The 27954-nt window shown below is 46.7% G+C and overlaps 1 protein-coding gene across 3 annotated transcripts; it reads left to right on the plus strand.

Moving 5' to 3' along the window:
• The first annotated feature begins 282 nt into the window (after nucleotides 1-282).
• Nucleotides 283-27317, plus strand: LOC136651731 (uncharacterized). Of its 3 annotated transcripts, none has more exons than XM_066628373.1 (15): nucleotides 283-559; nucleotides 5900-6187; nucleotides 8963-9193; nucleotides 10609-10851; nucleotides 13338-13562; nucleotides 14510-14758; nucleotides 15532-15608; nucleotides 18803-18864; nucleotides 19974-20197; nucleotides 20591-20844; nucleotides 21955-22083; nucleotides 23533-23671; nucleotides 24287-24349; nucleotides 25751-25813; nucleotides 26753-27317. In XM_066628373.1, exons 1-15 carry the CDS (start codon nucleotides 283-285, stop codon nucleotides 27079-27081), a joined length of 2853 nt encoding a protein of 950 aa, XP_066484470.1. In that variant the 3' UTR covers nucleotides 27082-27317. The 3 variants fall into 3 exon arrangements, with proteins under 3 accessions (XP_066484470.1, XP_066484471.1, XP_066484473.1); XM_066628374.1 differs by having other exon boundaries at nucleotides 26756-27317; XM_066628376.1 differs by lacking the exon at nucleotides 26753-27317 and adding an exon at nucleotides 26410-26727.
• Nucleotides 27318-27954: the final 637 nt, after the last annotated feature.

The following is a 27954-nucleotide window of genomic DNA, read 5'->3' on the forward strand; positions in this document are numbered from 1 at the left end:
GCTTCGAGGCTGAGCGCGCGCGCACCTGCAGCCCAAGTGCCGCTCCCGAAGCACAGCGCCAGCCCCTTCGCTCGGCCTCCCTGCCCTGCAGGCGCGCACGGCCCCCCTCGGCCCAGGCGGGCAGGAAAGCTCCGAGCAGGACCTGCGCGCTCCTCCTGCCGCCGGCGCGGGGAGGGAGCAGGCGAGCGGTGCGCGCTGCCTCCAGCTCGCCTCCGCCCCCGATCGGCGTGGCCGAGGCACCCAGCCGCCCTCCCGTCCCGCCCTCCCCGGAGAGGCGCTGCGATGGCGGGGACGGCGCGGGACCGACTGCTGGGCGCGCTGGAGGACCTCCGGGAACAGGAGCTGAAGAGCTTCAGGATGAAGCTGAGCGAGATCCCCCTGCAGGAGGGCTACGCGAACATCCCCCGGGGGAGGCTGGAGAAGGCGGACGCCCTGGACCTCTGCGACCTGCTCCTGGGCTACTACACCGAGGACTACGCCCTGGAAGTGGCCGCGGAGGTGCTGGAGGCCGTCGACCGCAGGGATCAGGCGCGGCAGCTCCGCCAAGCCGCCTGGCTGAGTAAGGGGACCGGAGGCCTGGAGCTCGGCGGGAGGGGCAGGGCTGCAGCCTGGCCGTCCTGGGGGGATACAGAGCACTTTCCCGGGCGGGTCCCTCATTCTGCCGGTCGGAGAACCCCGAATTCAGCCTCGGTGGTGGGACGGAGGGGCTCAGCAACCTGCTGCCTTCGCTCTTGTAGACGGGGAGGCAGGGACTCCTGTGCTTGGCCACAGCCCTCGCCGGCCGCCCCTCCCAGCACCTCCCGCTGGTGGTGAATCTGTTCTCTCCTTCTCCATAATGCTAAACTTTTTCCTCTGGTGCTTCCAGTGGTCCAGTCCACTTCCGGGCCAGATCCTTCCATTGGGAAGATGTTCCTGGCCTGGGTGATCTGCTAACCCCCAGCAGATGATCTGGCTGCATTTCCAAGCACTGCATTCCGAAACGACTCCCCTTTGGCGGGAAAGGACTGAGCACAGGCTGCAGTATGTTTGCACAGGGCCTTCCATTGAAACTGCTGGTGTTTCTCGCAGCCCACTTCAACTGCTGCCCCCCCAACCCCCCGGAAAGACCCATCCAGACCACTTCCTTCTGCCTTGATGTACTTTCTGATTTGATTGCCTGTCTGATCTGGAGCATTTAAAAGGCTTGAAACGTCTTTCTCCTTTTAAATACAGCAATTCTTTTAGATAATCACCCACCCAGTAGCTGAACTGGCTACTGATGCAAACACTTGCTTGCTGTTCGTGCGGGGGGGGGGGGGTCAGGGTGTCCATGGCAAGTCTCATCAGCAGACCAGGGCAGCAGTGAGATCAAGAACAGAGCAGAGTTTCAGCCTAAGCATTAGCGCTGAACACTTTTGCCCATCTGATATGCTTGCTGGAATGGGTGAGGCTGGGCATCAGTGGTCCAGAGGTCAAGGGAATAATTCAACTGAGTATTGCCCCCTGCTCTGAGTCAGGCATTGCACAGATATTTTGCACCTTGGCAGAACAAACACCTTGACAGAGCCAACATTGAGCAAGGAGCTTAAACCTTCCAAACACAGCCCTATTAATATATATATATATATATATATATATATATATATATATATATATATATATATATATATATATATATATATATACACACACACACACACACACACACACAGACACAGAACCACCCAGGCTTCCATCTCACTGCAGTCACCTGCAAACATACCTGGGGATAAATCCCATTGAATACTGTGGGACTTACTTCTGAGTGATGTGTAGGATTTAGGCTGCTTGTGTGGGGAGAGGGGAAGACAAGTCCTAGAAGCAGAGCACTGGAATGCATTAGAAAGCTTTTAGGGCCCAGTCGTGACTAAAGGCAGCCCACAGGGTTCAGCGATGCTGGCACAGCCTCTACTGCATACTGCAGGTGACAGAGAGATAAGTTCAATTCACTGCAAGCACTCATGTATAAGTCAATCTCACTGATAAGTCAAGGGCAGGTTTTGAGCCAAAATCATGGAATTTTCTATGACCCTCAGATAAGTCAGACAGATAAGTCAGGCAGCAGGGGGGTTAAGTCAGATAAGTCAGATAAGTCAGGCAGCAGGGGGGTTAAACTTAGCAGGGTACCTGACTATAATTTTATCTGATTTTATCCAGGACCTGATCCTGAAAAATAACCTACCAGTAATTGATACCTAATAACTGTACAGTCTCTAGTTTATTTTAAATACAGTAAATGATCATAAGATACATTTTTATTCATTAACTTTTTAATCCTGGTCTTCACAATCTTTTTCTAAAAACCATAACAGTAAGTGCACTGTAAACAACATACCAGTAGAACCATTAATCCAATCTTTCTTTAAGGTGCCTGGTATGTTAAGCCAGAGACTCTACATATAACATAAGAACAGCCCCACTGGATCAGGCCATAGGCCCATCTAGTCCAGCTTCCTTTATCTCACGGCAGCCTACCAAATGCCCCAGCGAGCACACCAGATAACAACAGACCTGCATCCTGGTGCCTCCCTTGCATCTGACGTAGCCCATTTCTAAAATCAGGAGGTTGCACATACACATCATGGCTTGTAACCATGATTGCCAGAAACTTACCAATCCCCTTTTAAAGGCATCTAGGCCAGGTGCTGTCACCACATCCTGTGTCAAGGAGTTCCACAGACCAACTACACACTGAGAAAAGAAATATTTTCTTTTGTTTGTCCTAACCCTCCCAACACTCAGTTTTAGTGAATGTCCCCAGATTCTGGTGTTATGTGAGAGAGTAAAGAGCATCTCTCTATCCACTTTATCCTTCCCATGCATAATTTTGTACGTCTCAATCATGTCCCCCCTCAGGCGCCTCTTTTCTAGGCTGCACAGGCCCAAATGCCGTAGCCTTTCCTCATAAGGAAGGTGCCCAAACCCAGAACTGGATGCAGTACTCCAGGTGTGGCCTTACCATCGATTTGTACAATGGCATTATAATATTAGCAGTTTTGTTCTCAATACCTTTTCTAATGATGCCATGCATAGAATTGGCCTTCTTCACTGCCGCCGCACATTGCGCCAACACTTTCATCGAGCTGTCCACAAGGACCCCAAGATCTCTGTCCTGATCTGTCACAGACAGCTCAGAACCCATTAGCCTATATGTGAAGTTTTGATTTTTTGCCCCAATGTGCATGACTTTACACTTACTTACATTGAAGCGCATCTGCCATTTTGCTGCCCATTCTGCCGGTCTGGAGAGATCCTTCTGGAGTTCCTCACAATCACTTCTGGTCTTCACCACTCAGAAAAGTGTGGTGTCCTCTGCAAACTTAGCCACCTCACTGCTCAACCCTGTCTCCAGGTCATTTATGAATTGGTTGAAGAGCACTGGTCCCAGGACAAATCCTTGGGGCACACCGCTTTTCACCTCACTCCATTGTGAAAATTGCCCACTGACACCCACTCTCTGTTTCCTGGTCTTCAACCAGTTCTCAATCCAGGAGAGGACCTGCCCTCAAATTCCCTGACTGTGGAGTTTTCTCAGTAGCCTTTGGTGCGAGACATCTCAAACGCCTTCTGAAAGTCCAGATATATAATGTTCACGGGTTCTCCTGCATTCACATGCCTGTTGACATTTTCAAAGAATTCAGAGAGGTTTGTGAGGCAAGACTTACCCTTACAAAAACCATGCTAATTCTCTCTCAGCAAGGCCTGTTCGTCTATGTGTTTTGAGATTCTATCTTTGATGAGGCATTCCACCATCTTAACCGGTGTAGATGTTAGGCTGACCGGCCTATAGTTTCCCGAGTCCCCCCTCCTTCCCTTTTTAAAGATCAGTGTGACATTTGCTGTCCTCCAATCCTCTGGCATCGTGGCCGTTTTGAGGGACAAGTTGCATATTTTAGTCAAGAGATCAGCAACTTCATTCTTCAATTCCTTAATAACTCTTGGGTGGATGCCATCTGGGTCCGGTGACTTATTGATCTTTAATTTATCAATGAGGTCTGAAACATCTTCTCATTTAACCTCTATCTGACTTAATTCCTTGGTCAGGAGGGGCCGTTCGGGCAGCGGTATCTGCCCGAGGTCTTCTGCTGTGAAGACAGATGCAAAGAACTCATTTAATTTCTGTGCCATCTCTAAGTCTCCTTTTATCTCCCCTTTCCCTCCCTCACCATCCAGAGGGCCAACCGCTTCTCTGGCGGGTTTCCTGCTTCTAACATATTTGAAGAAGCTTTTATTATTCCCCTTCTCTCAGACTCTGATCCCAAACCTCCACTGCCTTGTGGCTACGTTCAGTTATGGAAAAGGCTTCAGGAGTCAACCTCGAGGCAAAATCCAGAGCCGGAGTCCCTGAGGCAGTTCATGGCTGAACAGTCACGTTCTGGCAACTCCTGCGACGTCGCTGGAACCAGCCATATTGGCTTCTGCCTTTCCATTGGACCATTTCAGCGACGTGGAGAGGGGGGATTTGCTACATGGTAACAGTCTATCCTCCATATCTACTTTACCCAGGCTTCACGCATTGGAGAGGACACTAACCACCATTCAGAGCCCGATACCATAGTCTTCCAAGACTGAAGGATGCCAACTGTATTATTCCCCTTAATGCTGCTGGCCGTGTGTTCCTCATAGTCTCTCTTGGCCTCCCGTATCACCTTCTTACATTTCTTTTGCCACAGTTTATGTTCCTTTTTATTCTCCTCATTAGGGCAAGACTTCCATTTACGGAAGGAAGCTTCCTTGCCCTTTACAGCCTCTCTAACTTGGCTCATTAGCCATTCGGGCATCCTCCTGGACACCCTCCTGAGATGACGTGAACCTGCACCAGCTCTAGCTCTTTAGCTGACACCAGTCTGTCTGACTAGAGACAAGGCGGAGTGTTGGGGCCAAAATGAAGAGGAGGATATTGGTGTAGCCGTTTCTGCTGATTCCTGCCCTCCGCCCACCACACCTTCTCCAATCCCTGTCCCATTCTGCCATCCTCACCCCTTCTGCTGCTTTATTGGCTCCAGCAGACAGCAAGCATGAACTGCTGCCAGTGGAAGTGCCAGCTCATTGGCAGAACTGCTGCCGACAATTGTGGTGGTGACCTCTCTGTGTTCGACAGTGGAAGTACCAGCTCATCGACAGAATGTCATTTTCCACAGCAGGCAGGCACTTAGGCTGGAGGAACTCAGGTTCTGCCAGCTGTCAGCCTGGTTAGGAATAATTAGGATTGGGCTCCCTGTGACTTGTCAATTGAGATGTGCACCCAAACATGTGCTACTCAAGTGTGTTACCATGGCTGACCCATCCACGAGGCTGGCAGAGGTGGCTGCCTCAGCACAGGGCACCTTTCTCTGTCCACCTACTCAGCTCCATGGCTCCTCCTGTGGATTGGAAAGGGAAGAGGGGGATGGTGAAGAAAAGGAAGTGTGGAGGGAGGGAGGGTAGTGGCTACATGGAGGGGGAGGGGAAGTGTGGAAGGTGCAGTGGCTAGACTCTCTTCCACACTTCCTCTTCCCCTTCTGGATTTTCCAATCCAGAGATACGGGGAAGGAGCAGTGGCGGGAAATGGGCAAGTGGAGGTATGTGCCCCCTATCTCTACTGGAGGCCTGAGTTGCGCACCTCCATTGGCCTCATGGCTGGGCCAGCCCTGGCAACAGAGAAGCAATTTCCAGCTTTCAAATCATTGGGAAGAATGCCTGTTGTGTGCGTGGCAAGCATGAGTGAAACTAGACTTGCTCTCTCAAAAATGGGCTGTAGCATGCAGTGGCCGATGGTTTATGCAGAGCCTTGAAATGCCTGGCTTCCCCTACATTTCCCAGGACTGCAGGGAAAAGACAATAACTGGTACACTTGTTTAAGCTTCTGGTGTTTCATTGATCTTATTTCTTTTTCTGACAGGGGGGCGGTCTCACTGGGCCCATGTCTCCCCAGCGCTGCATTTCATTGAGCGCCACCAGGAGGAGCTGATCCAGCGGACAGCTATGGTGGAGGGTGTCCTGGATATGCTGCACAGCACCATCCTGAATGAAGAAGAGTACCAAAAAATATCCTCAAGGGGAACCAGTCAGGAAAAAATGCGGGAGCTCTACAAGCTAGTGCCAACGTGGAACGGTTCCTTCAAGGACAAGCTGTACGAGGCGCTGAAGACCAAAAACCACTTCCTTATTGCTGAACTTGAACGTAAAGGTAAAAACAGTCTAGTCTCTCCAGTGTGCATGGAGGCTGTTTTAAACAACAGTAATAGAGGTCCACCTGAAGTACATACCATAAAGGAGGAAGGGCTTGACTAAGTGCCAGCATTGGCTAAAGAGCAGAGTTGGAGAGGCTGTAAAGGGCTAGGAAGCCTCCTTCCATAAGTGGAAGTCTTCCCCTCATAAGGAGAATAAAAATGAACACAAATACTGGCAAAATAACTGTAAAAAGATAATGCGAGGCCAAGAAAGACATTGAGGAGTGTATGGCCAGGAACTTGGAAGGAAATAATAAAATCTCCTTCAAAAACGTTCGAAGCAGGAAACTTGCCATTGCAACCCTCCTCTGCCCCAAGGCTGCAGTCCTTTGCAGGCCTTCTTGGGAGCAGGGCTTCTGAGAGGAATTTTATCAGGGGGTACAAAGTTTCTTTTGGGCCCCTTTGCAAAGGGAGAGGGGTGAAACAGAGTAAGGGAGGGTGGTGATGGGCGAGCAGAACAGGAGCAGGGAGGGACAGCTGGAAAAGTTTTAGGAGCCCAGGTCTACCCACCCATGTGGCATCAGTAGTGTCCCCAGTATCCCATACAGGCAACAAGTCTGAGTAGATAGGAAAATGTCAGATCTCAGGAAATTTCTGGGCCCCTTCCTTTGGCTTCTGGGCCCCCCTTTAGACCTTGGGCCCGGGTACAAATGACCCCCTTTACCCCCTTCTCCTAGGCCCTGCTTGGGAGTAAGACCCATTAGATAAAAAGAGATTTGTTTGTATAGGATTATGAGAGAGACAATGGAAGCCAGACATATATGCAGACAACTGGATTGGTTTAGAAAGCTGTGTAAGGAAGTGATTAGCACTCTTACCTGGGAAGTCTCAGATAATGTCACCTCACCCAATAACAGCTTAATCCTACAGGCCTTTTATTTCTGTGGAAGAGGCATCTGTAAAAGAGGGCTATAAAAAACAATGTTTTCCCAATGCACCACTGTGGCACAACTAAACTTTCACTCTGCCACTGAGATGCTTGTTTCTTAAAGCAGCTACAACACTCAGCCAAGTTTTGCAGTTTGCTTCAGCAACTTGGTCTCTCAAAAATGTGAGTAAAGGGGATTACAAACAGGATGTGTCAGAGCTTTATAGCTACAGGTACTTCAGCACACATCATAACACAGCAAATTAGCCTTTAACAACCCTCTTTGATAAAAACACTGGCTAGGCATATACAGCCTCTTAGCCAACAATAGCTTTTACAAGCTGCTAACAGCCCCCCTTAATTACCAGGGACTCAGCTTTAGCTAGTCACCAAGGTAACCAAAACTTCAAGACAGAATTTTACCTGCCCCCCCTTCCCTTCTGTACTCACAATAAATTAGCCAAATAGCTTATTTGATTTTACTGAATATACTGAAATTATACTGAAAATATACATTTCACTTAAGAGAAGGTAATAGACATTAAGAGGGAAAACCCCCTCAGAGACTAACACAGACACAACTAAAGCAATAAACCTAAAAACTCCTAAATTATACTGAACCTATCACTTACAGGCATAAGTTGAAAAGACATAAAGTATGACCTTCGCTGTCCTCCAAAATTTGCAGAAATTCCCCATCTACGATGAGAAGATGAGGCAGGGAGGATAACCTCTCAAACGCCAAGCATAAACCCCCCTCCTAAATTCCTCTTTATACCTTTGAAACACCAAGGATCTAATCAAGAGATGGCCCTTTGTCTCCTGACTGAATGATGTGATCCTTGGGGTCACTACTATCCATTGGCGTTCTTAATGTCCGGACTCTAGTCAAGTACTGTAGTTTTCCTTAGGCAAATGAGGCTTTACCCCCTCTTTTTTTTTTCTTCCTGCCACCTGTTGCTGTTTTGCCAAATTCCCTTTCCAAACTTGGTCTAGAGAAGTTATGCCCACTTTAAGCTAACTAGTTCCCCTGGCTCAGCTAGCTCTAGCAGTCTGCAAAACTACTACTGAACCCCAGTGGCAGTTGGAAGGTAACCAGTAGGTAACTTGCCTGTGGGGCTGCAGGGTCCTTCCTCCCAGTTCACAAAGCAGCAGCTCTCCTAAGTACAGCAGTGCCCCTCAGCTCTCCACCACCCAGCAGTCTCCAGCCATCCTTGTCCCAGCAATCCTCAGTAGTCCATTACCCGTCAGTCAGTCAGTCAGAAGATCCCTTAGTCCATCAACCAGTCCATTAGTCCTCTCTCCCTCCTCCAGCCTTTCCTCCTCCTGCTACCCACACCCTTTCCTTTCTCCAGATTCTGCTTTTTTCCCTTGAGAGCCCTGTTGCTTCCAAGTGGCTTCAGCTGTGCAGCACACTCACTGCATTCTAAGGCCCTGGTGTTAACCCCATGCTTCCCAGACCTGTTAGGGGCCACTGTTGATACCACACCCTGTCTTCTCAAAGGATCTTGCTCCTTATTGACATCTTTTTTTTTTTTTTTTTACTTCTTATCACATTTTAAACATTGTAACCTTCTTTTTAGTATTCTTAAAAAGCCATGGTATGTTTCAACCACGGCATTTTTCATATGCATGGAAAATTTCAGCAGCTTCTTTTCAGATTTGGGAGAATCCCGCGTGAGGCACTTTGAATCACAGTTCTCAGTGTAGATACTCAAGTACCCTGGAAAAATTGAAAAGATACTGTGAGAATTGGTGCCTTTCTGCAGGATGTCAAAAGGGACCAGGCAGTCTGTTCTGACTGTGGGTTCTGTGTAGGCAGGATCTGTGTACGAGGGTCTGTCTTTCTACCTTCTCTTCCCAGATTTTGTTGAGAATCACCAGGAAGAGTTGATTAGACGTGTCTTTGGGATGGACCTTATTTTAAGACAACTGCGTGGCATATTAACACGTGAACAAGAATACGAAATTAAGGATGCCCATCAGCCAATGCGGAAACTGTATGAATGGATGTCAAGCTGGAGAACAGGCGACAAGGATCAGCTGCAGCGTATCTTGAGGGCAACCAACAGGCGGCTTATTGAACAGCTTGCAGGTAAATATGCTGTAGGAGCCATTAATGCAGAACTCGCCAAACTCCAGAGCTTTTGACAATCCTTCCAGAAGGGGAAACTGACCCTGCACCAAGCCCACAATTCCCAGTGTGGAGCCCCAGCCAGTCAAGAGGTTTGGATGGCTCATGCCAAGTGCGCCTTCATCATACCCTCAACTCTCTCCCATTCCCTGAGTGAGCAAATGTCCTAACTACAAAAGAGGACAAGGGACCCCAAACTGTAGGACATCCAAGAAAAATGTAGGTCATGTCAAAATGAAAGCTAAAATCCAGGGATGGGCAAGTCCAGAGTGGCTTGACTTGAGTCCTAATGGGCAGACTTTCCAAGTCACCTAGAGCATTTTTGCGAGTTTTACCCTTTAAAAAGCCAGACATGGAAAAAAATGGGGCTGCTGCCAGGGTGTGTGTGTGTGTGTGTTGGGGTTCTCCTTTAATACTCCCGTAATGTCCCATCCCATCTATAAACAAGGTGGGAGGGAAAGGGACAGACTGCAAGAGAGCGAGGACAGAAGCGGTATGAGGGAGGAGGGTCACAGGCAAGGGAGCCTGCTCCCACCTCCTCCCTCCTGCTTGATGCAAAAGCAAAACATTATCCCTTCCCTGCCTCCTGGCTGGAACTTCCCTACTGCTTGCCTGGTCTGAATGATGGTCCCACAAGGTCACACCACAGATAGTGAGCAAGCACACCCAGACACAGATAGAGTGCTGAGTCAGTGGCCTCAGATTCATTAATGCCCAAGTCATCGGCACAAGTGTACACAGGTTAGCAAAAACATGTTTTGTGGGACTCCAGCTTGAGTCTTCTGACTTGAGTGCCCATCCCTGCTAAAAACACTCATATATTGATTTAATGTGGTTAATTTAACACTATATTACGTATTATTAAATTTAAAACTATACTGCATATAATTTATTAAGAAGGCTATTCGCCGCCTGCAGGGGACCATTCACAGGGAAAAGGAGGACATTTTAAAGTTCTTTTCCAGAACTTTCCATTCTTTTCTTTTTCCTAAAAAAGAGGACATGTCCTAGAAAAGAGGACATCTGATCATCCTGCCTGTTCCACCCGCTTCTCACCCCGTTCTTCCCTCCTCCTGCCAATCTACCTGAATCAGTGGGTGATCCTGTCCCCACTGTCATCTATTGAACCTCCAGGGCCTCTGGTTGTAGGCCAGAGGCGTTCAGCTCCACGAACTTCTGGAAGTCCATTTATGATGGTCATAAAGCATGTTCCAGTGTCAGAATGCTAGTTTTGGCAGTGGCACTAAGGGATAGGTTTGGGCCATCTGTGTGTTTTCTCCCTTATTGCCCCTCATTTTAATTAAAAGTTGTGGGTTCCATGTCTTGTGAGCATACAGAAATTTTTTAACATGATGTTCATGTGTCTCGCTTCTCAGGGGGACATTTTCTGGATCGGCATAAGGAGGATCTGATCGAAGAAGTGACGGAAGTCCCTCTCAGTGATCTTCGTACTTTTGTACTTGATGAGAAAGACTACCAAAGTCTTGTGAACTGTGCCACAGAGAAGCTGAAGATGGAAGTCCTGTTCCAGATGGAGCAAACGTGGGACAGAAAGAAGAAGGACCTGCTGTACCGATCTCTGGCAGAAACCAACAGGCACGTTATCGAAAGGCTTGAGGGTATGTCTAGACTCTAGAGGCAGAGTGTCCGCCTGGCACATTTTGGTGAAGCTGTACTGCATTGTTTGCTATATAAAGAAGGAAAGAGTTTCTCTTGCACTATACGCAGTCACCAGTGCTGTGTACTGTATTGGATTTATAGGAGAGGTTCTGTTTATCAGCATTACAGTAAAAGATTGTGCTACTTTTGAAGGTGGTTTAATTATGGAATGCCTCCTCAAGCATGCACTGTCTTTTTGCACAATCAGTTAATTGTCCAGTGAATGCTGACTAATTTCTTATCTTTTGCTCATAGTGCATACCTCTTTCCCATAGGCTGTGGCTGTCTTGTGATGATATAATTTTTTCCCCAACATTCCAAGTGCAAAATTCTTTACCTGATGAAATCTCATTTTCTCCAGGAAGCACATGCATTGCTGTTGTGCAACTATATTCAGCACAGAAATCACAAATGTTTTTGGGCCCTCCTGGACACTATCTGTAACATTGACAATGATGAATGACAAAATCGCTTCACCTAAAATATGCATTATTTAAGAAGTTTATTATTTTGTTTTTTTCTTGAGGTTGTACAGTCCAACTTGGTTCTGCTACTGCAGAGGAGTGCTCATCTAGCTATCCTTGTTTTCAAAGAAGTTGGGTCCCTACCCACCAAGTGGATCCAGACCCACAGTTAGAGAAACAGCCCTAGAAAATAACTATATCCAACTGAAATCAGTGGGACTTATGGCTCTGTCCTATGTGGGCCAAGGTGTGTTCCACTGCCAGCAACTGCCTTATGGCAGTTGTAAAAACTGCAAAATGACATGCTACAGGAGCACCAGTGGAAAGACCAACACCCTCCTGTGTTCGCTAGTGGAGCTCAGTATACCCAGCAAGGCAGGTAGGAAGGGGTGGGGAGGGTGGATTGGGGGCAGGGAAGGGTGGAATGAAGCAGCAATGGGGAGGGCAGGTCGGGTCTGAAAAGGGGGCAGGGACAGCAACAGTGGCTGCCACCAAATCCTAGCTCCCTTCCCAGACCTGATCAAATGGTGTGGGTCCACATGAACTAGTGCTATTGAACTGGTAGCTCAGGTCCAAGTAGACCCTTCTACACTTTGAAGGCTTACCCAGAGGAGACTTCCATAACTGCTGTCCCGTCCCCGTCCCCCCCACAGGATACAGAGGTAGCCATTTTGACATTGCTGCACTGGTTGCAGAGGGAAAATAGATAGGATTAGGTTCTTAACAGCTCAATCCTATCTTGCGCTGGAACAGGCAAGCCAGGGGGCTGGTGGCGTATCCAGTGCAAGAAAGGGCACCAAAGTGGATCAGCCAGAGGTAAGAGGAAACTCAGGTCTCCTCGAACTTGCGACACCACAGGAGGTGGCACAAGTCCAAGGAGAGTGGAGCAGTGCTGCACAAGCAGGCAGCTCACAAAGTGTGCTGGGGCCACTCATTTAGTCAAACTTGTCTGATCAAGGTCATCTAGCAAGCTCCATGGCTGAGCAGAGATTTTTCACTTATCCTCCCAGCAATGAGGATACAATGGTGAGAAAAGCCACCAGTGGTTTCCCTTCTGAGTTCCATAGAAGAAGAGTGGAATGCAAATGCAAACAAAAAAGATTTTGTTCCCTTCAGTATTTTCAGACTTTCTGCAGATTTTGAATAGAAGCAGCATCTTCTCCAAACAGTGTGCATTGCTTCCTCTACCTGTGAATCTTCCAGCCCAATCCTAGCTAAGTTCCTAGTGCTGATGCAACATGGTCAGCACGGGGTGCGCTGCATCCTACAGGAGAATTTAGCAGGTGGGAGGTTGCTTCGGGGGAAGGGGATATTTGTCCCCTTGTCATGGAGAAAACCCCTGCCTGCATATCAGATCTACTCATACCCAACTCCAATATAGCTGGCACAAATTTAAGTTGATCCGTGTTGGTGGATCAGGCCCAAAGAGGGAGAACAGTATGCAGCATGTGCTGATGCTGCCGATCCTGCCCCCTCCTCATTTCACCCCATTCTCTGCCAACCCCTGTCCTCTGTGATTTGCTGACACCCCCCCCCCCTGTTGCCACCTGCCCCCACGTCTGTGCAACTTGGCAAGGGACCTGCCTGCTCCAGTGGGCATCCTCCACTGGGCCAGCATGCACAAGAAGGCCTTGGCCTTCCCACTAGTGCGCCTAGCCTTCACACTGTCACAAACCACTTTACAGTGCACTTTTGCAATGCATGGAGGCCTCACACACCAGCGAAGCATGCGCTCTGCTAGAGCACCCATTAGGTAGGATTGTGCCCTTCATCTGTGTTTATTCCCCAAATACTGGTAGGGTTCATGACAGTAAAAGTAGCAAGGAGCTTTTCCACCACCAGTTATATTTTAACTGTTGAGATAAGGAGCATCCCAGGAACATTGTTTGCATAAGCCTCTGGCTAAAAAGCACCTGGGAGTCTCCCCAAATCCTATTATTTCTAAAACTGAATATAAAGTTATGTAATGTGTTTATCACCAGAGGAACATTTTATTGAAAAGCACCAGGAGGAATTGACACATCGAGTCTCCAGAGTTGACTCAATCTTATGGCGGCTCCGAATTCCAACGTTTCAGAGAGAGGACTCAAACGAGAAGACAATGAAGAAATTGTACACACTGGTGCCAACATGGAACAGGAGACAGAAAGACCGTCTCTACACAGTGCTGAAGAAAACACATGGACCCCTCATTGCAGAACTTGAAGGTAGAGTGAATATTTAAGAGATTTTTAAACCATTTTTCGAAAGCTCAAAAGTGGTAAACAGTAAATATAACAAAGCAAAATGTATAAAAAGGACAATAAAATAGAAACTATTATCAATGATATAAGTTGCAGACAAAAAATTGTAACACAACAAGAATAAATGTATTGAACTGGCATAGAATAACCAAATATATATACTGTAATTTTAAAAAGTGTCAGTAGGGAAATCATCCCTCCTCAAAAGCCAAGCAAAATGTGTGTTTTGATGGGTATTTGTTGCCTCTTTCTTGTTTCCCAAATGCAGAAATTGCCAGGTGCAAACCTGAGAACTTGGAAAAACCTAAGAGCTCTATTCCCTCTAAGGCAGTGTTTCCCAACCAGGGTCATTTCCCAGTGTTTCCCAACCAGGGCAGTGTGAATCACCATACTCCTCCTTAAGGGGAGTGGCGATCTGGTGGTGATGGCAGGATCATGGTGATGGCACCTCTGGGTTTCTGCCGCAGTTGCCACCAACTAAATTAAAAAGGGGGTTTTGGACTTATCCATCTGTGGGCCCAATCTTACAGAATGCATGCCAGCTCACTGTTGGCATGCACTGTTGCAAATGTACCATAAGGCATATTTGCAGGCCCTAGCACTGGTGCTCTGCCGGTGCTAACCTGGCTCTGGACTAGCACCGGTGAAGCACCGGAGGTCCACTGCTTGGCAGTTCTAGAAGACAGCGTGGCCAGGGCAGAATATTTGCCATCAGGATTCACTAATGTCTAATCCACCTGTGGTCCCTTGAGAAACAGGTCAAAACATATTGGGGACTGAGTGTGTGACTGGGTGCCTGGTAGTTTATTTCTCTTGCTCTGAAACACTAGAACTGCACTTCATCAGGTGTCTTCCTCTCTTCCTTTGGAAACCGAAACCAGACTCTTATATCCTGTTTTTGCTTTTCTTAGAGGGGCACTTTGTTGAGAGACACAAGGAGAATTTGATCGAAAATGTCACTAGGGTTAACCGTGTGGCAACATCACTGACTGAAACAACAATCCAGTATTCTTTGTTTGCTGACATCTTGAAGAGGGACACTGACAAGGAAAAAATGGAGCTCCTCTATGAGGTGGTGCCAGGCTGGAATGGAGACTGGAAAGACCGTCTCTATGAGGCCCTGAGAAGAACCAATGATCTCCTGATCAAGGAACTTGAGGGTAAGTGGATGGTGCTCAACTCACACTGATCATCAACTCACAGCAATGTCTGAAGTATAGAGTAATTAGCCACTGACATGAGTTAGCCCCATTGAGTGGAATGCACCACTTTACCATCTGCATAAAACAAAACTGACTGAACAGAAATGCAGAAGAAAAGCAATGATTGGGTGACATTTAGGATTCAGTTTGTGGCAGTACAAGTGTTGTCTTGTTTGCAGAATGACAGTCTAATTGGGGGAAAACACAGCTGTTTTCTTTCCAGGTTGCAGTTGCATTGTAAGAAACATCATACTCAAAGCACAGTTCAGGACTGCTGCTTAACTTACAGCCCAAACCGATCCAACTTTCCAGCACTGGTGCAGCTGCAATGCAGCCTTTAGGAGGCCTCCGTGACTGCCTCTCCACCCCATGATGCAGCACGTGCCCCATTGACACAGCTGCATCAGTGCAGGAAAGTTGGATAGGATTGGGCCCTTATGTTTTGACTTCTTTGCTAGCACAAGCAATGCCTTGAGCTCCTCTGGGTAATGTTGAGGTGTATTGGATAATGCCTGTTAAATCACTGATAAATAAGGCAAGCAATTCATACACACTTTCCCACTCATTAAATGATAAACCAAACCACTGGATGTGGCTGAGACTGGTGCACCATGGGAAGATCTCCTTAGGAGTTGAAGCTCAGACTTTCCAAGAGATAAGATCTTCTTTGTCTGATCAATAAGAAACTGCTGGCCCATGCTGCTAATCTCTAACAACTATTTGCATTGCAGAAAGGAAATGCAGCAAAGAGGGCTTGATCCCTGACACCCTTGCAAAGGACAAATGCTACTTGTGTAGGAATGAGCAGGTAAGGGCCTTTGTTGCAGTGCTAGGATGCATCCCCTCAGTGGTGTAACTAAGGGGGTTTAGGGCGTAGTAGCTGCACTGGGCATCAAACTTTAGGGGGGCAACAAACCGAGCTTGACACTAGTGACCAAAATTGTGAAAATCTTGGTATGTATGAATAATACCGTCATGTTATATATCATTGGAAACATAATGTAATGCAGAATTCAGTGAAACAAACTGCATTGGAATATCAGTAGTCTATCAAACATTACGGTCAATTAACCAGATTTACCAATTAACCAACTGTCTTATGGAATAAAAAGCGGATTTTCTTGACTCAGAACTAACCTATGAGACTGATTGTTCTGAGAGCCAATTACATGTTGTTATGATATAGCATGGAACCAATAAGGTGTTAATATGAGCTCTCGTTTCCATGTATCATAATAGAATTACACCTGCTAACTGTGTAAAGAGGCGCTTTTTCAAGTGGTGCTCTTCTTATATTTAGCAGGGAGAAATAATTGTCCCTCTTCACCCTGGCACAGTGCCTTAAACTAATCAGGGGCACAGGTTTTATGTATTCGGGGTGCAATCCTAACCCCTTATGTCAGCGGTTTCCAGCACTGGCATAGCGGTGCCAGTGGGACATGTGCTGCATCCTGCAGTTGGGTGTCACTCATAGAGGCCTCCTGAAAGTAAGGGAATGTTTGTCCCCTTAGCTCAGAGCTGCATTGCCCTAATATCAGTGCTGGAAAGCACTGACATAAGGGGTTAGGATTGCACCCTTACATAATTAAATTTGATTTTATCTTGAGGTGGCTACAAATCTTCTTTGACCTCAGGTAGCAGACAGATGCCTTAGCTATGCCACTGGTATGGCAGAGCAAGTGGATGGCGAGCTGCTAGGGGGAGGAGGCAGGTTTCCCCCCAATTTGCACTTTGTAAAATGCTTGGGCATGACGTCACTTCCGGTTATGACGTCACTTCCGGAGCATCATTTTGAGCTTGGCACCGGGCTACACAATCATCAGCTATGCCACTGCATCCCCTCCTAGGATGCTGTTACATTCCCACATAGCTGTCTACAGAGGCAGTAAAGCATGGCCAAATCTCTTTGGCGTGGGGTCTCAAACCACATTTTAGCCCCTATTCTGAATATGCCTCATTCTACTGCTATCACTTACAGCCCAATCCTATCATTTTCCCTGGAAAAAAATTTTCTGTTACCCCTCTGTAAGCTTCATGATTGGTAATGGGTCTTTTTGCACCTGTGGCAGCTCTTTAGCTGGTGTGAGGAGACAAAGGGGGCAAGCTGGCTGACTCCAAGTGGGGTAGCATGTGCTGCAAGTTGTCCATGCCAAGTGCCACCCCCTCCCATTTATGGGCAATTTTCACAATGGAGAGAGGTGAAAAGCGGTGTGCCCCAAGGATCTGTCCTGGGACCGGTGCTTTTCAACCTCTTCATAAATGACCTGGAGACAGGGTTGAGCAGTGAAGTGGCTAAGTTTGCAGACGACACTAAACTTTTCCGAGTGGTAAAGACCAGAAGTGATTGTGAGGAGCTCCAGAAGGATCTCTCCAGACTGGCAGAATGGGCAGCAAAATGGCAGATGCGCTTCAATGTCAGTAAGTGTAAAGTCATGCACATTGGGGCAAAAAATCAAAACTTTAGATATAGGCTGATGGGTTCTGAGCTGTCTGTGACAGATCAGGAGAGAGATCTTGGGGTGGTGGTGGACAGGTCGATGAAAGTGTCGACCCAATGTGCGGCGGCAGTGAAGAAGGCCAATTCTATGCTTGGGATCATTAGGAAGGGTATTGAGAACAAAACGGTTAGTATTATAATGCCGTTGTACAAATCTATGGTAAGGCCACACCTGGAGTATTGTGTCCAGTTCTGGTCGCCGCATCTCAAAAAAGACATAGTGGAAATGGAAAAGGTGCAAAAGAGAGCGACTAAGATGATTACGGGGCTGGGGCACCTTCCTTATGAGGAAAGGCTACGGCGTTTGGGCCTCTTCAGCCTAGAAAAGAGACGCTTGAGGGGGGACATGATTGAGACATACAAAATTATGCAGGGGATGGACAGAGTGGATAGGGAGATGCTCTTTACACTCTCACATAATACCAGAACCAGGGGACATCCACTAAAATTGAGTGTTGGGCGGGTTAGGACAGACAAAAGAAAATATTTCTTTACTCAGCGCGTAGTCGGTCTGTGGAACTCCTTGCCACAGGATGTGGTGCTGGCGTCTAGCCTAGACGCCTTTAAAAGGGGATTGGACGAGTTTCTGGAGGAAAAATCCATTATGGGGTACAAGCCATGATGTGTATGCGCAACCTCCTGATTATAGGAATGGGTTAAGTCAGAATGCCAGATGTAGGGGAGAGCACCAGGATGAGGTCTCTTGTTATCTGGTGTGCTCCCTGGGGCATTTGGTGGGCCGCTGTGAGATACAGGAAGCTGGACTAGATGGGCCTATGGCCTGATCCAGTGGGGCTGTTCTTATGTTCTTATGTTCTTATGACACTTCCCCATCCCTCTCCCAATCCACCCTGATCCTCCCACTTCCCTGCCCTGCACCACTCACCCCACTGACTTAGTGATGCTGGCAGGACTTTTCATCATTTCTGCATGTGAGGTCCTCCCCAACATCTGAGGAGGTTCTCCAAAAGCACATGACTCTATGCTGTTCTGGAGCAGTTTTCGTGACACCAGTTCTGATGACAGAGCTGCATGTTTGGATCAGGCCTTTAGTATCCTGGGTGGGTTTTTGGAGATTGTAGTTAGATATTCAGCTTTCATCACTTTAGCTGTAAAATGGGGTTAGATCCAATGGTTTAAAATGGAAGTGAGATAGAAAACGAGAACTCTCTTGGGAGGCAGGAGTTTTATCCTCAATTACTGGAATTATAATCCAGGCCTTTCAAGTCAAGAGATGCATTTAGCATCTCTGAGTTTCAGTCCTCTCTGGAAACCTTCCCTTCTGGCCCCTAATTTTGATAATACAGAGGAATAAGAATGACTGCAAACTCTAGCTGGAGGCCTTGCTGACTGCAGACCTGAAATTTAGTTGGCATTCTATTTAGGAGTACTGGAAATCTTGTTGAACTGTGTCAGAATGGCAAAGAACTCAAATTCCACAAGGTCAGTCAGTAGGTCCCCGCCTCCAGCGACTCATTTTTTAAATGCTATCTTCTGTTTTCCAGACATGTCCAGAAGTACAACCAGAGGTTGTTGCAGATGCTAATGGAGAAATGAAGACATACAGGTGAGGATCCAGAGTGACTCTCCTGAAAGGGTTTAGAGCCTGATGTCAATTTGTGAGGAGAATCCTTTCAATGTAGACTAGAGAGTATATGTGTAACCCTATTCAAAAACTCTGAGGAATTTGATCATATCCACAGACCCACAATTTTCCTACAATTATTCCTGTATTCTAGAAGTTTTCTAGAAACTCTATGTCCCTTTTAACACTTATTCTAGGAATTCAGTCCGTTGGGGTCTGGAGTAAGCATCTCCTGGGTTTATCATCCAGGACTGAAATCTGACTCAGGTTGTTCAGGGGCAAATCAAATATTGTAAAATTACGTGGAATAAATATCTCAGAGTGTTCTCTGGGGCAATTTGGTCTCTCTTTTATTAAATGTCCTCCACAATTTTGTGTTAGAAGCACTGGCTTTCCTGGAGGGGGGGCAAAATGCTGAGTTTCTTGAGGTGCCTTGCCGCTGATGTAAACGACCGCTTCTCGTCACCTTCAGAGCCAGTCATGACTACACAGGCAAAAAGGGAGAAGGCTTTTGCAGCAAAGTAACTTGCACAAATCTCATGCATGGCAAAGGTTTACCCTAAGGGAAGGGATCAAATCTTCCCTTACCTGGAGGAGACATCCTGGGCCTGAAACTCCGCCATGCCCCAATGCATGCCCCTTTGGTGTGACTGCATTACCACAGGTAGGGCTGGGCTGCGAGTGGCATAGCTGAAAATTATGATTTCCTCTTTTTACCTGCACTTTTTAAGCTGCTGCGCTTTGTCAGGCAATCACCCCCCAGACATTTAGGAAAGCGATTTTGAATGGTGATTGGTTTGCTTATGATTGTATTTCTCAAAGAGCTATTTAATCTCATGCATCCTTCTGTACACCTTACAGTGCCAGCTGACTATCTCCTTGTTTGGTTAGCAGTGGCTCTCTTGTGCCACTACATGGAGTAAATCTTTCAGAGTGTCAATTGGAACAACTTTGTCTTTGTTGTATTAAATTTTCCTCAACATCTGGCTTATTTGTCTGTCCAATTAGAATCTAATTACTTTCCTCTCAGACTCTCTGGGAAACTAATTATGCTTTCCCATTCCTCCCCTCCCTTCCCCCATGACCTGCAGAATCCACCTCCCCAAGGCAGGCACCTTCCTCTGCTCTGTAACTGAACTCAGGTTTGAGGTGAAGGCAGCGGTGACTGTTGAATACGCCTTTCGTTCCTGGGATACCCACTTGAGCGAGGCTGAGAAGTATCAGTGGCTGGCGGCTGGTCCATTGTTTGACATCCAGGCAGATCCAGCAGAGGAGGTGGCAGCTGTTCACCTCCCTCATTTTGTGTGTCTCACAGGTAGGGCAGTTTTGAAGGGAGAAGATAAGCCATAACATGGAATCCTTTCTCAGGCAGGTGAGATGCCTCAGCTGTGGAAGTCACATTTCCTACCTGCTTCACTTGGCCTGCTGCTTTCTCAGCTCCGTCTCCTCCTTTCCTAACCCTCTGCTTCTCCAGGCCCTCTTCTGCCACACCTGCAAGACACGACTATTTCAGCCAATGGCAATCAGAGACTAACCCACCTGTACTGCTTCTCTTAGGCTTTAGGCAACATCACTTCTGGTCCATGGTTGGCATTAGCCTGGCTTCTCATTTCTATGTTCCAGAACTCACCCAGGGGAGTTTTTCCCGCATCGCTGTGTGTCACTAAAAATAGATGAAAACCTTTGTTGTCCTCTGATCTATTTGCAGAAGGAAAGGCTGACATTTCTCACCTGAAAATTGCTCACTTCGTGGATGGTGGGATGATCCTGGAGGAACCAGCACGAGTTAGCCCATTTCATGCTGTGCTGGAAGATCCCACATTTTCTCTTCTGAGCGTGGTGTATGCACACATCTACAATAAATGCTTTCCCTTCCATTCTGTGGTGCTGCTTTACCAAGCAAAGAAGAAGATCACAACCCTTCATCTCTATCTGATCCCTAATGACTCTTCCATTATACAGGTGAGAACTGACAAAGAGCTAATTGCTATAGCATCATCATCATCATCATCGAGCACCAGGAAGGACAGGACAGGACAAGTTAATGGAGATGGTTCTTGGGGAATGGTAGTACATCAACTAGAATGCTTTCAGGGAGTACATAAATGGAAATCCTTCCTTGTATCTTTCAGCACAGTGGAATCAGGACTGTCAAAAAAGCTCATCGGTTCCTAGGTACACATCACTCCACCACACCTTCTGTTGCTAACTGTAAAACTAAACATGAACCAATGGACAGCCCAATCCTAAACTGCCTGGCACGCAGGGCCACCGCAGCATCCTAAATGCAACCGGGCAGCCACTGGCTGCAACTTGGGGGAAGGGCATGTTCTCTCCCTTCCCCTGGGTAAGGAAAGTAACCCCACAATAGGGTACTGCTCAATTCTGCGGCAACCCTTAGGCTCGCGCAGAATCAAGAGTCTCCATGTTGGGTTGCGCAGTCCAACACGAAGCTCAGGATCCAGTGGAGCCCTTCTCCCACCCTGCTCCCTCGCCCCTGATTGCCTCCTCCCGTCCTCTGCAGACCACCAGATGCCTCAGTGGGCAAACAAGACAACAAGATACCTGCATTCTTGTTCCACTCCCTTGCACCTGGCATTCTAGGATATCCTAAAACCAGGAAGCTGCATGTACCCATTGTGGCTTGTAATCTGTGATGCTTTTCTTCTAGAAATCTGTCAAAACTCCTTTTAAAGGCGTCTAGGCCAGATCATCACCACATCCGGTGGCAAGGAGTTCCACAGACTAATTATACGCTGGGTCAAGAAATATTTACTTGTGTCTATTCTAACTCTCCCAACACTCAATTTAGTGGATGTTCCCTTGTTCTGGTGTTCTGTAAGAGGGAAAAGAACATCCCTCTAGCCACTCTATCCATCCCTTGCATAACTGTGTACATCTCAAACATGCCCCCCCTCTGGCACTTCTTCTCTAGAGTGAAGGAAAGTTTCTCTGAGAGGCTCCAATTTGCCTGATTTAAATGGATTCCAATAGAGACAATATAATGTTGCTTCATGTTGGTGTTTTGCCTTGTCAACTTTGGTGAGAAGTTCTTCCTTTCCCTTCAAACAGGCCATCAAAACTGAGGAGGAAAGGCAGAAATCATCACATGTTTGGAAACCCCCTCAAATAGAGAAGCCCCTATATGTTGGCACTTGCTGCACTGTGTCCAGCTGCCCTGAACTCAGGATAACCCCAAAAGTCAGTAAATACATCATTTCATGGATGTGTGTATAATCTAGTGCTGAACAGTCTTTGTAACCCTCTTCACTTGAGTAAGCATGCAGCCTTCCAGATGCAGAAGAGAGCTGATTCAGAGGTGATGAACAGTTATAAGAGCTTGGTGTGTTTAGCCTGGAGAAGAGAGGACTAAGGGGAAATATGGTAGCTGTCTGAAGGGCTGTCACACTGAAGAAGGGGAAGGTTGCTTTTGGTGGTTCCTGAGGGCAGGACTAGAACCAATGGGTTGAAACTTCAAAAGGAAGTAGATTTAGGATAAACCTGAGAAACAATTTCCTAATTAGAAGAGTTGACCAGTATTGGGACAGTTTGCCTCATGTAGTTGTGGGCTCTTCTTCTTTGGAGGTTCTGTCACATAGAAGAAGGGGGGGTTGCTTTTGGTGGTTCCTGAGGGCAGGGCTAGAACGAATGGGTTCTACAAGGAAGTAGATTTAACTTAGACATGAGAAACAATTACATAACTGGAAGTGTTGTCCAATATTGGGACAGTCTGCCTCATTTAGTTGTGGGCGCTTCTTCATTGGAGGTTTTTAAGCAGAGGGTGGATGGCAATCTGCTAGGAATGCTGTAGTCACCTGCGCTGAGCAGGGTGTCGCACTAGATGACTTCCAAGGTCCCTTCTGACTCTCGCATTCTATGATGGGGGAAGTTACTTTTGATTTACCACATGAAGTTACCACGATTGCGGCTGTGCATATTTCTTATCGTACGGCAAAAGCAAAAGTACAGAAGCAAGTAGTCTGAGACGAGTCGTGCGCAGGCTGTCGCTGGAATGTCGAAGGACTTTCGCATTACTGTCAGGGTCTACCAAGGCTATAACTGGCCTGTCTTGCTAGCTGATGTTACTCTGTAAAATGTGATGTGTGTTTTATATGAATAATAAAACATAGTACAGTAACAGCACAGTTACCTGGCACTTTAGTATCCAGAAGACTCCGTTAACTGGCTCTGCCATAGATGGTAACACAGCTGCTTCTTCACTCAAACAGAAATGTCTACAGCCATCTGGCATTATATTGTAACACTTTCTGCTGCTTCTGAGAGTCAGATTTGTTAACTTGCAACAGTAAAGCTTCTTGGGATCATGTTAGTTAGTTAGTTGGCAACCTTCAGTCTCGAAAGACTATGATATCGCGCTCTGAAAGGTGGTTCTGGAACAGCGTCTAGTGTGGCTGAAAAGGCCAATTCGGGAGTGAATCATATTTATACATATAATCATATTTGGGATCATATTTATACATATAATACCATTGTTGGATAGTATTGATAGGGACACATGATTTATTACAATGACAACCTTCAAGCGTGTTTAGAATAGCCTTGGATTAACAGTTACCTGGTACTGAGATTGCGGTCCATGACCTCAGAGTCATTGCATCTCACAAGGCTTCCTACCTCCTTCTTCAACAGGAGCTTGGCTTTTTCTACAAGAGCCCAGGACAACTACAGTCCTTTGTTGAAGTTAAACTACGATACAGAAATGAAGTACGCCTCAGTGTGAAAAAAAAGGAAGATCTTTGCTTGCTTTGGGATACTTGGTTGGATCCAGGTATGGACTGTGTGCGGTGCCATGTTTGCACGGGTGGATGCAATGAAGCCATGTTGCATTAGACTACTGGAAGGGGGGAATTCCCGTTTCCTCCCATTTTACAGAAACTTTCCTACTTGATCCTGGAGTTTTACCCTGTCTGTTTTATAAGGCTCCAAGCTGGACCCTTGCTTGCCAACTCCTGACCAACACACCATACTTGAAGATTTTCTCTGTTTAAGATGTCATGTTGTCTTCACAGCAGTGCAATTTGAGATGATCCATATGACTGCAATCAGATTATTTTTGTGTTTTATCACTCTGTGTGTGTGTGTGTGTGTGTGTGTGTGTGTAAGATACATGCACAGATCTCTTTCCCAGAGCTGTTATTTCCTGCAACCATATTTGATTCAAAAGAGACCTGGACAGTCCTAAACACTTTGAGGAATGCTTTGAGGTGCATTTGAATTAGCAGGTGCTTTGGCCATATATGTGAGTCAGAGGAGGAGGGTATTTAATTATCTGATGAGTGATACTCAGAGGGGCAGCATTACCCTTCCCTGATTGTGAGAATACCCAGTGTGAAGAGAATTGTCTCAGGAGAAAAGTTCCATTCATATTTCTCTTTTCTTCTAGAGGATGTGCTAATTCAGGAAGAGCCTTGCACTTCTGCGGCAACACCTGAAAAAGCAAAATCAGGTATTACGGAGGCATGGCTGGGATCCTGCCACATAATCCATGTGACTGTAGCAGTGGTTCTCACACATTTAGCACCGGGACCCACTTTTTAGAATGAGAATCTGTCAGGACCCACAGGAAGTGATGTCATGACCGGAAATGACATCATCAAGCAGGAACATTTTTAACAATCCTAGGCTGCAATACTACCCACACTTACCCAGGAGTAAGTCCCATTGACTATCATTGTTAAAAGTACATAGTAGCTTGTTAAAAGCACAGGTCTGTAACATTTCCCTAACTGCAGTCACATACCATGGTAGCATCAAGTCTAAAGTATTAAAAATAAAATATTGAAATGAATAGGGACCCACCTGAAATTGGCTCATGACCCACCTAGTGGGTCCTGACCCACAGGTTTGAGACACACTGATCTAGTGAGTTCACAGCAGTTCTGGAAGTGGTGCTTCAAGGCCCTCAGTAGGCCTCTGTGTGGGGGAAGAAAGGTAGTGGGAGGGTGAGGAATGCACTGCTGCCCCTGCAGGTATTACACCCTGGGGCATTTGTCCCCCTTGACCCTGCCTTGGTACACCAGTCTCTCAAAGCATATGGCCCACGTGACTAAAAATGAAGGTTAGCCAGGCTTTCACCAATCTAGCTATAGGGAAAGGAGCACAGCAGACAGAACTGCACATATTAACTGTCTGACCACATGATTGGGAAAAAAAATATTTTAAGTTGCTGAGGGCCGGATAAAATCTTGCTATGGGCTGGTTGTGGACACCAGGCCATAGTTAGAAGACTCCTGGATTACAGTGTGCAAGTGACAATCAAGGTGCCAGAAGCCATGAATTTTGAGCTCCAGAGAAACAGGCTCTGGAGCATCTAAACTGGTAAGGAAAAGTACAGTGTCAGCAGTTGAGGCGGCAAACTGCTGATGAGTCCAGAGCCTCTCATCATAGAGGATAGGGAGGGAAAAATGACTTTTGTGTGTGTGTGTAAAATACATGCACAGATCTCTTCCCCAGAGCTGTTATTTCCTGCAACTATATTTGATTTAAAAGAGACCCGGCCAGTCCTCAGCACTCGGAGGAATGCTTTGATTTTAGAAATGGGCTATGCCAGATGCAAGGGAGGGCACCAGTATGCAGGTCTCTTGTTATCTGGTGTGCTCCCCGGGACATTTGGTGGGCCTCTGTGAGATACAGGAAGCTGGACTAGATGGGCCTATGGCCTGATCCAGTGAGGCTGTTCTTATGTAGGTGCATTTGAATTAGCAGGTGCTTTGGCCATATATGTGAGTCAGAGGAAGATGATACTCAGAGGGGCAGCATTACCCTTCCCTGATTGTGAGAACACCCAGTGTGAAGAGAATTGTTTTGGGAGAAAAGTTCCATTCCTATTTCTTCTCTTTTCTTCTAGAGGATGTGCTAATTCAGGAAGAGCCTTGCACTTCTGGGGCAACACCTGAAAAAGCAGAATCAGGTATTACAGAGGCATGACTTAGATCCTACCACATAATCCACATGACTATAGAGTGGGAGTAAAACCCAAGCACCATCCTGCTCCCCCACTCCTTATTCCGGTGCACTGGACTGAATTGTAGATTTCCGGAGTGAGAATGCCATAGAATGTGCAGGTTGGGTCGGCCCTTTCATGACACCAACGATCACCTCAGGAAGCATGTTGGTGGGAAATGCCAATCTCTGCCCCCCTTCCTACCTCCTGTGCTGCTGTTCCACTCCCTGGGTTGGTAAAGGAAGAGTGGGACGGAGAGGAAGAGAAAGTGTGGAAGGCTGGAGAGGAGAGTGCTGGGGCAGAACACTGGAGAGTGGGAGGAGCAGAGGCTGGCACATCATCGGGTAAGGGGGGCAGCATTTGGAATGCCGCCTCAGGCATCAGGGCCTCTTGTGCCAGCCCTGTGTGCAGGCTTGGCAGATTTTGCAGCAATTATTCTAGGCCTTGACATTCTCAGATACCACAAACGTTATAAATTCTCCTCCAAAAGGACTACGAAAGATAAAAGGTTTCCTGTATGATACCTCTGATAAGGGGAAAATGTGTTACCCCTTTTTCATTAGGATGCAGTGCAAGCGGTGAAAACCAGAAGGAAGACACAAGCCATTCCCCTCAAGCTGCAGCACATCAGCCTTCCCCACTGCTGCACCTCCTTGCTGGGAAACATACCTGCTCACCCTGGGAAATCCCAGCTTCTCTCAAATCACCTTCTCTTAAAAACTGTCCCCAGCTTTCTTGTAGGCCCCAGAAAGTAAAACCACAAAGAATAGTTCATATACTAACTATACTGTTGAAAAGCAATGTATAAATACTTATCATCATCTGTGCCAGTCATTGCAATGAGGATGCTTGAGAAGGCTGCCAGGACCATACATCTCAAACTGTGGCTTTGGTTTTCTTGACCAGCAGCACTCAGTAGCAGACCAAAGACCAAGCTTGACCACCTGACGGATATCCTGGAGGACTTGAAGGAGGAGGATCTGAAAAGATTCAAGGACAAACTCCATAACTTCCCTGTCAAGGAGCGCTTTGACAACATCCCCGAAGGACGGTTACAGCACGCAGATCCCTTGGACGTGAAAAACCTGCTGTTTCAGTACTACTCAGATTATGCCATAGAGTTGACCATTGAGGTGCTGAAAGCTGCCAACCTCAAACAACAGGCAGATAGGCTTAGCAAATTGGCAGTGCCAACCTTTCTTAGAAAGGACATTGAGGCTACTGAATGCTCATAGTGAAATAAATGCAACTGAGAACATCAAACCTGAAATGTCTAGCCTCCCCCCCCCCCATGGACTATAACATCTGTGTGAGCCACAGGCTTCTGTCATGCCTCAGGATCCTGAAGAAGCTCTTGAGTTATCCAGATGCAGTAGCCACTATCCTTTGTTGTTTTGTATTGTTTGAGCATCTTTTGCTAATTGATCAATGCCTGTTTTTTATCTCTTGCACTTTTCCATTCATTGTTTAAATTACTCCATTTTTTAAATAAACTTTTTTCACTTTCAGATTGTATCCACTTGGTCTCAGCTTATTCAGGAAGGGGTGGGTTGCCCTGTCTTACTACACCACCCCCTTGCCCCTGCTGCTTGATTCTTAAGATGTGGGCTCTCTAGCTCTGGATAGTGACAGAGACATGAAGACAAATTGCCTTTTCAGGTAAAGAATTATGCAGATACAAACCAAAGGACAGGTTTATTGGAATCCAAAGAACACAAAACCTGTTTTTTGCTGGTCTGAGACCATAATAAAGATTTGATTTGACACAACCTGTTTAAAAATGTTAGCGGGTGATATGCAACGAGTATGACTAGGACCAACTGAAATTAATGACATGTCTTATGAATTTTGATGGGGTCTAGCCATTCTTTGGTTGTATCTCAAGGGGGAGCTGAAACCCTTGAGGGACAGTCTGAAGCTGCCACTTTGGCACAGACACTTTCAGGGCATAAGTTGGTTCTATTATGATATCCTATTATGATATCCTGTTTCCTGGATTCTAAGGCATAACCCAAGTCTGAGCAGAACGTTAAAGGTGATCCCCCCAAAGCAGCTGAAGAAGATGCTCTAGGAAAGCTTTGAAAGAAGATACTGAACAAAAAGGACAG

Source organism: Tiliqua scincoides, chromosome 5, assembly GCF_035046505.1.
Source record: "Tiliqua scincoides isolate rTilSci1 chromosome 5, rTilSci1.hap2, whole genome shotgun sequence".
Taxonomy (NCBI): Eukaryota; Metazoa; Chordata; class Lepidosauria; order Squamata; family Scincidae; genus Tiliqua; species Tiliqua scincoides.